The sequence below is a fragment of the Onthophagus taurus genome, unplaced genomic scaffold (genome assembly GCF_036711975.1).
Source record: "Onthophagus taurus isolate NC unplaced genomic scaffold, IU_Otau_3.0 ScKx7SY_15, whole genome shotgun sequence".
Taxonomy (NCBI): domain Eukaryota; kingdom Metazoa; phylum Arthropoda; class Insecta; order Coleoptera; family Scarabaeidae; genus Onthophagus; species Onthophagus taurus.
The window spans coordinates 1755264-1769487 of NW_027248940.1; the positions used below are offsets into that span (position 1 = coordinate 1755264).

Genomic DNA, 14224 nt, shown 5'->3' on the forward strand with positions numbered 1-14224 from the left:
AATCATAACCCATAAACTAAAAGCGATGGGGAAATATTTTTAATACATAAAACCTTAGTAATGGACCATAAAGACTAGATCCATAACAAGATTAAACCCAATTATTACCATTTTTTATTTATAAGTTCTAAATCGATTAAACATTAAAATTGTTGATTTTCGAAAATTAACTCAATCATAACTCATAAACTAAAAGCGATGGAGAAATATTTTTAATACATAAAACCTTAGTAATGGACTATAAAGACTAGATCCATAACAAGATTAAACCCAATTATTACCATATTTTATTTATAAACTCTAAATCGATTAAACATCTAAATTGTTGATTTTCGAAAATTAACTCAATTATAACTCAAAAACTAAAAGCGATGGGGAAATACTTTTTATACATAAAACCTTAGTAATGGACCATAAAGACTAAATCCGTAACAAGATTGAACCCAATTATTACCATATTTTATTTATAAACTCTAAATCGATTAAACATCAAAATTGTTGATTTTCGAAAATTAACTCAATCATAACTCAAAAACTAAAAGCGATGGAGAAAAACTTGTTATACATAAAACCTTAGTAATGGGTCATAATGACTACATCCATAACAAGATTAAACCCAATTATTACCATTTTTTATTTATAAGCTCTAAATCGATTAAACATCAAAATTGTTGATTTTCGAAAATTAACTCAATCATAACTCATAAACTAAAAGCGATGGGGAAAAACTTTTTGTACATAAAACTTAGTACTGGGCCATAAAGACTAAATCCATAACAGGATTAAATCCTATTATTACCATTTTAATTTATAAGCTCTAAACCGATTAAACATCAAAATTGTTGATTTTCGAAAATTAACTCAATCATAACTCATAAACTAAAAGCGATGGGGAAAAACTTTTTATACATAAAACCTTAGTAATGGGCCATAAAGACTAAATCCATAACAAGATTAAACCCAATTATTACCATTTTTTATTTATAAACTTTAAATCGATTAAAAATAAAAATTGTTAATTTTCGAAAATTAACTCAATTTTATTCAAAAACTAAAAGCGATGGGGAAATACTTTTTATATATAAAACCTTAGTAATGGGCCATAAAGACTAAATTCATAACAAGATTAAACCCAATTATTACCATTTTTTATTTATAAGCTCTAAATCGATTAAACATCAAAATTGTTGATTTTCGAAAATTAACTCAATCATAACTCATAAACTAAAAGCGATGGGGAAATATTTTTAATACATAAAACCTTAGTAATGGGCCATAAAGACTAAATCCATAACAAGATTAAACCCAATTATTACCATTTTTTATTTATAAGCTCTAAATCGATTAAAAATCAAAATTGTTGATTTTCGAAAATTAACTCAATTTTACTTAAAAACTAAAAGCGATGGAGAAATACTTTTTATACATAAAACCTTAGTAATGGGCCATAAAGACTAAATCCGTAACAAGATTAAACCCAATTATTACCATTTTTTATTTATAAGCTCTAAATCGATTAAACATCAAAATTGTTGATTTTTGAAAATTAACTCAATCATAACTCATAAACTAAAAGCGGTGTGGAAATATTTTTTATACATAAAACTTTAGTAATGGGCCATAAAGATTAAATCTATAAGAAGATTAAACCCAATTATTACCATTTTTTATTTATAAGCTCTAAATCGATTAAACATCAAAATTGTTGATTTTCGAAAATTAACTCAATCATAACTCAAAAACTAAAAGCGATGGAGAAAAACTTGTTATACATAAAACCTTAGTAATGGGTCATAATGACTACATCCATAACAAGATTAAACCCAATTATTACCATTTTTTATTTATAAGCTCTAAATCGATTAAACATCAAAATTGTTGATTTTCGAAAATTAACTCAATCATAACTCAAAAACTAAAAGCGATGGAGAAAAACTTGTTATACATAAAACCTTAGTAATGGGCCATAATGACTACATCCATTACAAGATTAAACCCAATTATTACCATTTTTTATTTATAAGCTCTAAATCGATTAAACATCAAAATTGTTGATTTTTGAAAATTAATTCAATCATAACTCAAAAACTAAAAGCGATGGAGAAAAACTTTTTATACATAAAACCTAGGTAATGGGCCATAAAGACTAAATCCGTAACAAGATTGAACCAAATTATTATCATTTCTTAATATAACTTCTAAATCGATTAAACATCAAAATTGTTGATTTTTGAAAATTAACTCAATCATAACTCAAAAACTAAAAGCGATGGGGAAAAACTTTTTGTACATAAAACTTAGTACTGGGCCATAAAGACTAAATCCATAACAGGATTAAATCCTATTATTACCATTTTAATTTATAAGCTCTAAACCGATTAAACATCAAAATTGTTGATTTTCGAAAATTAACTCAATCATAACTCATAAACTAAAAGCGATGGGGAAAAACTTTTTATACATAAAACCTTAGTAATGGGCCATAAAGACTAAATCCATAACAAGATTAAACCCAATTATTACCATTTTTTATTTATAAACTTTAAATCGATTAAAAATAAAAATTGTTAATTTTCGAAAATTAACTCAATTTTATTCAAAAACTAAAAGCGATGGGGAAATACTTTTTATATATAAAACCTTAGTAATGGGCCATAAAGACTAAATTCATAACAAGATTAAACCCAATTATTACCATTTTTTATTTATAAGCTCTAAATCGATTAAACATCAAAATTGTTGATTTTCGAAAATTAACTCAATCATAACTCATAAACTAAAAGCGATGGGGAAATATTTTTAATACATAAAACCTTAGTAATGGGCCATAAAGACTAAATCCATAACAAGATTAAACCCAATTATTACCATTTTTTATTTATAAGCTCTAAATCGATTAAAAATCAAAATTGTTGATTTTCGAAAATTAACTCAATTTTACTTAAAAACTAAAAGCGATGGAGAAATACTTTTTATACATAAAACCTTAGTAATGGGCCATAAAGACTAAATCCGTAACAAGATTAAACCCAATTATTACCATTTTTTATTTATAAGCTCTAAATCGATTAAACATCAAAATTGTTGATTTTTGAAAATTAACTCAATCATAACTCATAAACTAAAAGCGGTGTGGAAATATTTTTTATACATAAAACTTTAGTAATGGGCCATAAAGATTAAATCTATAAGAAGATTAAACCCAATTATTACCATTTTTTATTTATAAGCTCTAAATCGATTAAACATCAAAATTGTTGATTTTTGAAAATTAACTCAATCATAACTCATAAACTAAAAGCGGTGGGGAAATATTTTTTATACATAAAACTTTAGTAATGGGCCATAAAGATTAAATCCATAAGAAGATTAAACCCAATTATTACCATTTTTTATTTATAAGCTCTAAATCGATTAAACATCAAAATTGTTGATTTTTGAAAATTAACTCAATCATAACTCATAAACTAAAAGCGGTGGGGAAATATTTTTTATACATAAAACCTTAGTAATGGGCCATAAAGACTAAATCTGTAACAAGATTAAACGCAATTATTACCATTTTTTATTTATAAGCTTTAAACCGATTAAACATCAAAATTGTTGATTTTCGAAAATTAACTTAATTATAACTCAAAAACTAAAAGCGATGGGGAAATACTTTTTATACATAAAACCTTAGTAATGGGCCATAAAGACTAAATCCATAACAAGATTAAACCCAATTATTACCATTTTCTATTTATAAACTCTAAATCGATTAAACTTCTAAATTGGTGATTTTTGAAAATTAACTCAATCATAACTCATAAACTAAAAGCGATGGAGAAAAACTTTTTATACATAAAACCTTAGTAATGGGCGATAAAGATTAAATACATAACAAGATTGAACCCAATTGTTACCATTTTTTATTTATAAACTCTAAATCGATTAAACATCAAAATTTTGTATCTACAATATTTGATCAAAATTAAATTATGCACAACTTTTATCCATAAAATTTTTTAAAATAGCACAATATTAATTTCCCTCTGAACAGTAAGGTTCTACATATCTCAGTAATTCTAAATCCCTATATATATTTAATTTAAAACAATATTTGAAAACAAATTTTTCCCAAAATCTAGTTTTACGGTTCTTTGTTCCCTCTTTGAGGCAAAAATACGTTTTAACCCATTTAATCCGAGAAACACGACTCGTATTTTCTCGGAAGCAATTAGAGTTATGGCAAAAGCTTACTTGAAAAGTGCTTAAACAGGTAAAAAAGGCGCTAGTTAAAGGTGGGGTGTTTTGTACCTGTTTTGCTTACACCCCCTCTTTTTTTTAAGATAAAATCTTTGCATCAGTTGTAATTTTGAACCGTTTCGGTCAACATTTAAGTGCTATTTTATTTAAAACGGATAAATTAATTCGTTTTTATTAAAATTAATTAAATAATAAAATGGTGAGTTTACACATATATTAGATTATTAATTTAATTTAATTCTTTATTTTTGATTTAGAAATAAAAAATGTTATTATTCACGTTTTATTGCCTCCTACTTTACTCGCAATTCGCCGATATCCAAGCTTTTAATGTTATGGATGGAGATTTGGTGACGTTTTTGGAGTCGAAGAAGAAAGCTAAAAATGCTAAAAAATTGAAATTCTTCGACGATGACCAAGTTTTGGTTGAAATAATGTTGAGAAATGGGAAAGAAAATTTGATGGTTAACCCGAGAAGTAATCGATTTGGGGCGAATAACGTTAAATTGTTTCAACCAATTGGTGAGATTATTTATTTATTTATTTATTATAAAAGTTAATTTAATTTATTTTTTTTAGAATCGGTTAAAATCAATCAAAAATCTTTCGAGTATCGCTTCCAAATCAAATTACCCCACGATGAAGAAACATTAGAGGGGGCCCAATTAATATTTAAAACCCAAAAGGATCAATTTCAATCCCAAAAAGATCAAAGATTAACCATCGCGGAAATCATCAAAAAAATCGAGAACGAATCAATCACTAACATTTTAGACACGAAATTAATTAACCCAAATAAGAATCAAAGTGTTAGTTTCGACGTTGAATCTGCAACAAGAAAGCTAATTCTCAAAAATCGAGGATACCAAAATTTAATTTTTTGTTTAACCTTAACAGATGTTTCAAGAATTTCACCCCCAATTTTATTAATTTATCTCACTAAGATATTCAACGATCAAAATCGTTTTAAATCGGTTAAAACTCTCGGTTTGAAACGACGGCGTCATCTAACAACCGATCAACGTTTGTGTAGGCGCCATAAAATGTATGTTGATTTCGATGATTTGGGTTGGAACGATTGGATTATAGCCCCAACGGGGTACAACGCGTATTATTGCGGGGGTGATTGCGATTTACCATATACGAGTGAAGTTAACGCCACAAATCACGCGGTTGTGCAATCGATGGCGCATTTATTTGATCCTGAAAATGTACCGAAACCTTGTTGTGTTCCAACGAAACTCAACAGCATCTCTTTGTTGACGGTTGATGGGGAAGGGGTGGTTATTAAGCAGTATGAGGATATGGTTGTTGCATCTTGTGGGTGCCAATGAGTCATAAATAAATTGTAAATAAATGTATATATTAATTTTATTTTTATATGTAATAAATAAATTTTTTATTAAAAAAATTCTAAGACGATTTTCTTAATAATAAAAATTTCAAATGGCTTTTCCTAAGGTTTTTAAATAGAACACCCTGTATATTGTGTGCTAGTTGAAATGCGCATCAAGTTCCCTTTAATTAATGATTAGTACGTCTTATGTCTATAATAGTTTTAGTTTTAATAATGTATCTTTAAACCGTATAATGCTCTGATGCAGAAGATACGGGACACCCTGTATATCGTTTTAAAGAGGACACTTTAATCTTTAATTTGATATAAAAATCTTTATTCTAACTTTAAAACTCGACTCACCCCGATATTTTAAAGTTGACGTTTTTTTCTTCGAAACTAATATTTCATCAAAAATAAGTCATTTACGAAAAAAATTCTTTTAAGATGAATCAAACATAACACAATATAGTGTGATATATCATTTTAAAGAAAACAATTTAATCTTTAATTTGATATAAAACTTGATTCTATATCTTTAAAAGTGAACCTAAGAGGATTTTTTTAAAATTACCATCTTTTTCTTAATTATTAAAAATTACTATATTTAGAAAAAAGTTGTTTTGAGCGAGATTCAAAATGAAATGATAACGTGTTATATACCATCATAAAGTGGATACTTTAAGCTTTAATTTGGTATAAAAATCTTTATTCCAACTTTAAAACTCGACTCACTCCGATATTTTAAAGTTGACGTTTTTTTTCTTCGAATCTAATATTTCATCAAAAATAAGTCATTTACGAAAAAAATTTTTTTAAGATGAATCAAGCATAACACAATATAGTGTGATATATCATTTTAAAGAGAACACTTTAATCTTTAATTTGATATAAAACTTGATTCTATATCTTTAAAAGTGAACCTAAGAGGATTTTTTTAAAATTACCATCTTTTTCTTAATTATTAAAAATTACTATATTTAGAAAAAAGTTGTTTTGAGCGAGATTCAAAATGAAATGATAACGTGTTATATACCATCATAAAGTGGATACTTTAAGCTTTAATTTGGTATAAAAATCTTTATTCCAACTTTAAAACTCGACTCACTCCGATATTTTAAAGTTGACGTTTTTTTTCTTCGAATCTAATATTTCATCAAAAATAAGTCATTTACGAAAAAAATTTTTTTAAGATGAATCAAGCATAACACAATATAGTGTGATATATCATTTTAAAGAGAACACTTTAATCTTTAATTTGATATTAACCTCGTTTCTATATTGTTAGAATTGAACCTAAGAGGATTTTTTAAAAAGTACTATCATTTTCTTAATTATTAAAAATTACTATATTTAGAAAAAAGTTGTTTTGAGCGAGATTCAAAATGATATGATAATGTGTTATATACCATCTTAAAGTGGACACTTTAAGCTTTAATTTGGTATAAAAATCTTTATTCCAACTTTAAAACTCGACTCACCCCGATATTTTAAAGTTGACGTTTTTTTCTTCGAAACTAATATTTCATCAAAAATAAGTCATTTACGAAAAAAATTTTTTTAAGATGAATCATGCATAACACAATATAGTGTGATATATCAATTTAAAGAAAACACTTTAATCTTTAATTTGATATAAAACTCGATTCTATATCTTTAAAAGTGAACCTAAGAAGATTTTTTAAAAATTACGATTATTTCTTAATTATTAAAAATTACTATATTTAGAAAAAAGTTGTTTTGAGCGAGATTCAAAATGAAATGATAAAGTGTTATATATCGTTTTAAAGTTGACACTTTAAGCTTTAATTTGGTATAAAAATCTTTATTCCAGCTTTAAACCTCGACTCACTCCGATATTTTAAAGTTGACGCTTTTTTCTTCGAAACTAATATTTCATCAAAAATAAGTTATTTACAAAAAAAATTCTTTTAAGATGAATCAAGCATAACACAATATAGTGTGATGTATCACTTTAAAGACAACACTTTAATCTTTAATTTGATATAAAACTCGATTCTATATCTTTAAAAGTGAACCTAAGAGGATTTTTTAAAAATTACCATCTTTTTCTTAATTATTAAAAATTACTATATTTAGAAAAAAGTTGTTTTGAGCGAGATTCAAAATGAAATGATAAAGTGTTATATATCGTTTTAAAGAGGACACTTTGGGCTTTAATTTGATATAAAAATGTTTATTTCAACTTTAAAACTCGACTCACCTCAATTTTTTAAAATTGACGATTTTTTCTTCGAAATTATTTCATAAAAATTTAGTCATATTTGAAAAAAATTCTTTTGATGGGAATCAAGCATAACACAACATAGTGTGATATATCATTTTAAAGAGAACACTTTAATCTTTAATTTGATATTAACCTCGTTTCTATATTGTTAGAATTGAACCTAAGAGGATTTTTTAAAAATTACGATTTTCTTCTTAATTATTAAAAATTACTATATTTAGAAAAAAATTGTTTTGGACGAGATTCAAAATGATATGATAATGTGTTATATACCATCTTAAAGTGGACACTTTAATCTTTAATTTGGTATAAAAATCCTTATTCCAACTTTAAAACTCAACTCACTGCGATATTTTAAAGTTGACGCTTTTTTCTTCGAAACTAATATTTCATCAAAAATAAGTCATTTACGAAAAAAATTCTTTTAAGATGAATCAAGCATAACACAACATAGTGTGATATATCACTTTAAAGAAAACACTTTAATCTTTAATTTAATATAAAACTCGGTTCTATATCTTTAAAATTGAACCTAAGAGAATTTTTTTAAAATTGCAATCTTTTTCTTAAGTATTAAAAATTACAATGTTTAGAAAAAAGATGTTTTGATCGAGATTCAAAACGAAATGATACTGTGTTACATATCGTTTTAAAGAAGACACTTTAAGCTTTAATTTGGTATAGAAATCTTTATTCCAACTTTAAAACTCGACTCACTCCGATATTTTAAAGTTGACGTTTTTTTCTTCGAAACTAATATTTCATCAAAAATAAGTCATTTTCGAAAAAAATTCTTTTAAGATGAATCAAGCATAATACAACATAGTGCGATATATCATTTCAAAGAGAACACTTTAATCTTTAATTTGATATTAACCTCGTTTCTATATTGTTAGAATTGAACCTAAGAGGATTTTTTTAAAATTACGATTTTTTTCTTAATTATTAAAAATTACTATATTTAGAAAAAAATTGTTTTGAACGAGATTCAAAATGATATGATAATGTGTTATACACCATCTTAAAGTGGATACTTTAAGCTTTAATTTAGTATAAAAATCTTTATTCCAACTTTAAAACTCGAGTCACTCCGATATTTTGAAATTGACGATTTTTTCTTCGAAACTATTTCATAAAACTGTAGTCATATTTGACAAAAATTCTTTTGATGGGAATCAAGCATAATACAACATAGTGTGATATATCATTTTAAAGAGAACACTTTAATCTTTAATTTGATATAAACCTCGTTTCTATATCTTTAAAATTGAATCTAAGAGAATTTTTTAAAAATTGTAATCTTTTTCTTAACTATTAAAAATTACAATGTTTAGAAAAAAGATGTTTTGATCGAGATTGAAAACGAAATGATAATGTGTTGTATATCGCTTTAAAGATGACACTTTAAGTTTTAATTTGGTATAAAAATCTTTATTCCAACTTTAAAACTCGACTAACCTCGACTTTTTAAAGTTAACGCTTTTTTCTTCGAAACTATTATTTCATCAAAAATAAGTCATTCTCGAAAAAAATTCTTTGAGAGGAATCAAACATTATACAACATAGTGTGATATATCATTTTAAAGAGAACGCTTTAATCTTTAATTTGATATAAACCTCGTTTCTATATCTTTAGAATTGAACCTAAGAGAATTTTTTTTAAATTACAATTTTTTTTTTTATTATTAAAAATTACTATATTTAGGAAAAAGTTGTTTTGAGCGAGATTCAAAATGAAATGATAAAGTGTTATATATCGTTTTAAAGAGGACACTTTGGGCTTTAATTTGATATAAAAATGTTTATTTCAACTTTAAAACTCGACTCACCTCAATTTTTTAAAATTGACGATTTTTTCTTCGAAATTATTTCATAAAAATTTAGTCATATTTGAAAAAAATTCTTTTGATGGGAATCAAGCATAACACAACATAGTGTGATATATCATTTTAAAGAGAACACTTTAATCTTTAATTTGATATTAACCTCGTTTCTATATTGTTAGAATTGAACCTAAGAGGATTTTTTAAAAATTACGATTTTCTTCTTAATTATTAAAAATTACTATGTTTAGAAAAAAATTGTTTTGGACGAGATTCAAAATGATATGATAATGTGTTATATACCATCTTAAAGTGGACACTTTAATCTTTAATTTGGTATAAAAATCCTTATTCCAACTTTAAAACTCAACTCACTGCGATATTTTAAAGTTGACGTTTTTTTCTTCGAAACTAATATTTCATCAAAAATAAGTCATTTACGAAAAAAATTCTTTTAAGATGAATCAAGCATAACACAACATAGTGTGATATATCACTTTAAAGAAAACACTTTAATCTTTAATTTAATATAAAACTCGATTCTATATCTTTAAAATTGAACCTAAGAGAATTTTTTTAAAATTGCAATCTTTTTCTTAAGTATTAAAAATTACAATGTTTAGAAAAAAGATGTTTTGATCGAGATTCAAAACGAAATGATACTGTGTTACATATCGTTTTAAAGAAGACACTTTAAGCTTTAATTTGGTATAGAAATCTTTATTCCAACTTTAAAACTCGACTCACTCCGATATTTTAAAGTTGACGTTTTTTTCTTCGAAACTAATATTTCATCAAAAATAAGTCATTTTCGAAAAAAATTCTTTTAAGATGAATCAAGCATAACACAACATAGTGCGATATATCATTTCAAAGAGAACACTTTAATCTTTAATTTGATATTAACCTCGTTTCTATATTGTTAGAATTGAACCTAAGAGGATTTTTTAAAAATTACGATTTTTTTCTTAATTATTAAAAATTACTATATTTAGAAAAAAATTGTTTTGAACGAGATTCAAAATGATATGATAATGTGTTATACACCATCTTAAAGTGGATACTTTAAGCTTTAATTTAGTATAAAAATCTTTATTCCAACTTTAAAACTCGAGTCACTCCGATATTTTGAAATTGACGATTTTTTCTTCGAAACTATTTCATAAAACTTTAGTAATATTTGACAAAAATTCTTTTGATGGGAATCAAGCATAATACAACATAGTGTGATATATCATTTTAAAGAGAACACTTTAATCTTTAATTTGATATAAACCTCGTTTCTATATCTTTAAAATTGAATCTAAGAGAATTTTTTAAAAATTGTAATCTTTTTCTTAACTATTAAAAATTACAATGTTTAGAAAAAAGATGTTTTGATCGAGATTGAAAACGAAATGATAATGTGTTGTATATCGCTTTAAAGATGACACTTTAAGTTTTAATTTGGTATAAAAATCTTTATTCCAACTTTAAAACTCGACTAACCTCGACTTTTTAAAGTTAACGCTTTTTTCTTCGAAACTAATATTTCATCAAAAATAAGTCATTTACGAAAAAAATTCTTTTAAGATGAATCAAGCATAACACATAATATAGTGTGATATATCATTTTAAAGACAACATTTTAATCTTTAATTTAATATAAAACTCGATTCTATATCTTTAAAAGTGAAGCTGAGAGGATTTTTTAAAAATTATGATCTCTTTCTTAATTATTAAAAATTACTATATTTAGAAAAAAATTGTTTTGGACGATATTCAAAATGATATGATAATGTGTTATATACCATCTTAAAGTGGACACTTTAAACTTTAATTTGGTATAAAAACCTTTATTCCAACTTTAAAACTCGACTCACTCCGATATTTTAAAGTTGACGTTTTTTTCTTCGAAACTAATATTTCATCAAAAATAAGTCATTTACGAAAAAAATTCTTTTAAGATGAATCAAGCATAACATAATATAGTGTGATATATCATTTTAAAGACAACACTTTAATCTTTAATTTAATATAAAACTCGATCCTATATCTTTAAAAGTAAAGCTGAGAGGATTTTTTTTTAATTATGATGTCTTTCTTAATTATTAAAAATTACTATATTTAGAAAAAAATTGTTTTGGACGAGATTCAAAATGATATGATAATGTGTTATATACCATCTTAAAGTGGATACTTTAAGCTTTAATTTGGTATAAAAATCTTTATTCCAACTTTAAAATTCGACTAACCCCAATTGTTTAAAATTGACCTTTTTTTCTTCGAAACGATTTCATACAAATTGTTATTTTTATTAAAAAAATTTGTTTTATGTAGAACTTATTTAAAATCAAATTCCAAGACGATTTTCTTAATAAAAAAATTTAATATCATTTTTAGTTCTCGCTGTATAGATACGAAGAAATTAATTTTTAGGTTAAGTCATTAATTATTGGTTAAATCAAATTTTTTTTAGATAATACTTCTTTAAAATGACGTTTTAAATAAATTATTTTAATAAAAAAAATTGATATCTCCAATATTTAAGACTGTGTGTATAAATCTAATTGTGCGAATCGGGCTTTACCCCAAAAATAATTTTGGATCAAGAAAACATTTATACAAAAGTTGTTCTAAATTAAATTCTAAAACGACTTTCTTAATACAAAAAATTTATATCGTTATTATATCTCGTTGTGTATTGATATGAAGAAATTAATTTTTGAGGTTATGTCCTAAATAATTGATTAAATCAAAATTTTTTTCAAGTAATACTTGTTTAAAATGACGTTTTAATTAAATTATTTTAATAACAAAAATTGGTATCTCCAATATTTAAGACTGTGTGTATAAATCTAATTGTGCAAATCGGGCTTTACCCCAAAAATAATGTTGGATCAAAAAAAGTTTTATACAAAAGTTGTTCTAAATTCAATTCTAAAACGACTTTCTTAATAGAAAAAATTAATATCGTTATTTTATCTCGCTGTGTATTGATATGAAAAAATTAACTTTTGAGGTTATGTCCTAAATAATTGTTTAAATCAAAATTTTTTTCAAATCATACATGTTTAAAATGACGTTTTAAATCAATTATTTTAATAACAAAAATTGATATCTCCAATATTTAAGGCTGTGTGTATAAATCGAATCGTGCGAATCGGGCTTTACCCCAAAAAATTATTAGATCAAAGAAAGTTTTATACAAAAATTGTTCTAAATTCAATTCTAAATCGATTTTCCTAATACAAAAATTAATATCGTTATTATATCTCGCTGTGTATTGATATGAAGAAATTAATTTTTGAGGTTATTTCCTAAATAATTGGTTAAATCAAAATTTTTTTCAAATAATACTTGTTTAAAATGATGTTTTAAATAAATTGTTTTAATAACAAAAATTGATATTTTCAATATTTAAGGCTGTGTGTATAAATCGAATCGTGCGAATCGGGCTTTAACCACAAAGAATTATTGGATCAAAAAAAGTTTTATACAAAAGTTGTTCTAAATTCAATTCTAAAACGATTTTCTTAATAAAACAATTAATATCGTTGTTATATCTCGCTGTATATCGATATTAAGAAATTAAATTTTGAGGTTATCTCCTAAACAATTGGTTAAATTAAATTTTTTTTCAAATAATACTTGTTTAAAATGACGTTTTAAATAAATTATTTTAATAAAAAAAATTGATATCTCCAATATTTAAGGCTGTGTGTATAAATCGAATCGTGCAAATCGGGCTTTACCCCAAAAAATTATTGGATCAAAAAAAGTTTTATACAGAAGTTGTTCTAAATGCAATTCTAAAACGATTTTCTTAATACAAAAAATTAATATCGTTATTATATCTCGCTGTGTATTGATATGAAAAAATTAATTTTTGAGGTTATCTCCTAAATAATTGGTTAAATTACAATTTTTTTCAAATAATACTTGTTTAAAATGACGTTTTAATTAAATTATTTTAAAGAGGTACCCCTATTTATAGGTATAAATCGAACCGTGTAAATCGGGATTTATTCCTAAAAAGTGTTCGAATCGAAAATTGTTTCGAATAAAAAGTGTTTAAAATTACATTCTAAACCGATCTTTATAATAAAAAAAAATTGAAATCCACTTTTTTTTTTAAATTACGCTCTTTTTTCTTTAATTAATCCCTTACCACATAATTTGTCATATATGGGACGCTTTATGTTTTTTTGTGATTTTTATGTACAGATGTGTTTCTCATTGATAATACAATTTGTGACATATTTAGGGTAATCACTCACGAAAGGTAAGTAGTATCTATTGAATGAATTGGTAGAAATGGAATTTGAATGGAGATGAAAGTGAAGACGAATATCTGCCTGATGATGATTCTCCCACAAATTTCAACTGTAAGGTTCACGATTTTGAAGAAGAACAGTGGGACATTGATGATGATTTACCCCTAATAAATATACTGGCTCGTAGAGATAATACCAGAGGTTCATCTTTATATTATTATGGTAAAAGTAAGAAATTGAAGAAATCAATGTTCAAAGATGATGTCAATAAATTTTTAGAGGAGTAGCAAATATATACTATTTCAACAAACAA

The 14224-nt window shown here is 24.8% G+C and overlaps 1 protein-coding gene across 1 annotated transcript; it reads left to right on the forward strand.

The window, feature by feature from the left end:
* The first annotated feature begins 4514 nt into the window (after positions 1–4514).
* LOC111421501 (protein decapentaplegic-like) lies at positions 4515–5582 on the forward strand. Its single transcript, XM_071200931.1, has 2 exons — positions 4515–4770; positions 4828–5582. The coding sequence occupies exons 1-2, from the start codon at positions 4515–4517 to the stop codon at positions 5580–5582; spliced, it is 1011 nt and encodes a 336-aa protein (XP_071057032.1).
* The last annotated feature ends 8642 nt before the right edge of the window (positions 5583–14224 follow it).

Excerpts from the sequence above, each read along its gene's own strand:
- LOC111421501 (XM_071200931.1), top strand. The coding sequence starts at position 4,515 with ATGTTATTATTCACGTTTTATTGCCTCCTACTTTACTCGCAATTCGCC. Across the intron at positions 4,771-4,827 it reads TAAATTGTTTCAACCAATTG|AATCGGTTAAAATCAATCAA; the intron begins GTGAGATTATTT and ends TATTTTTTTTAG.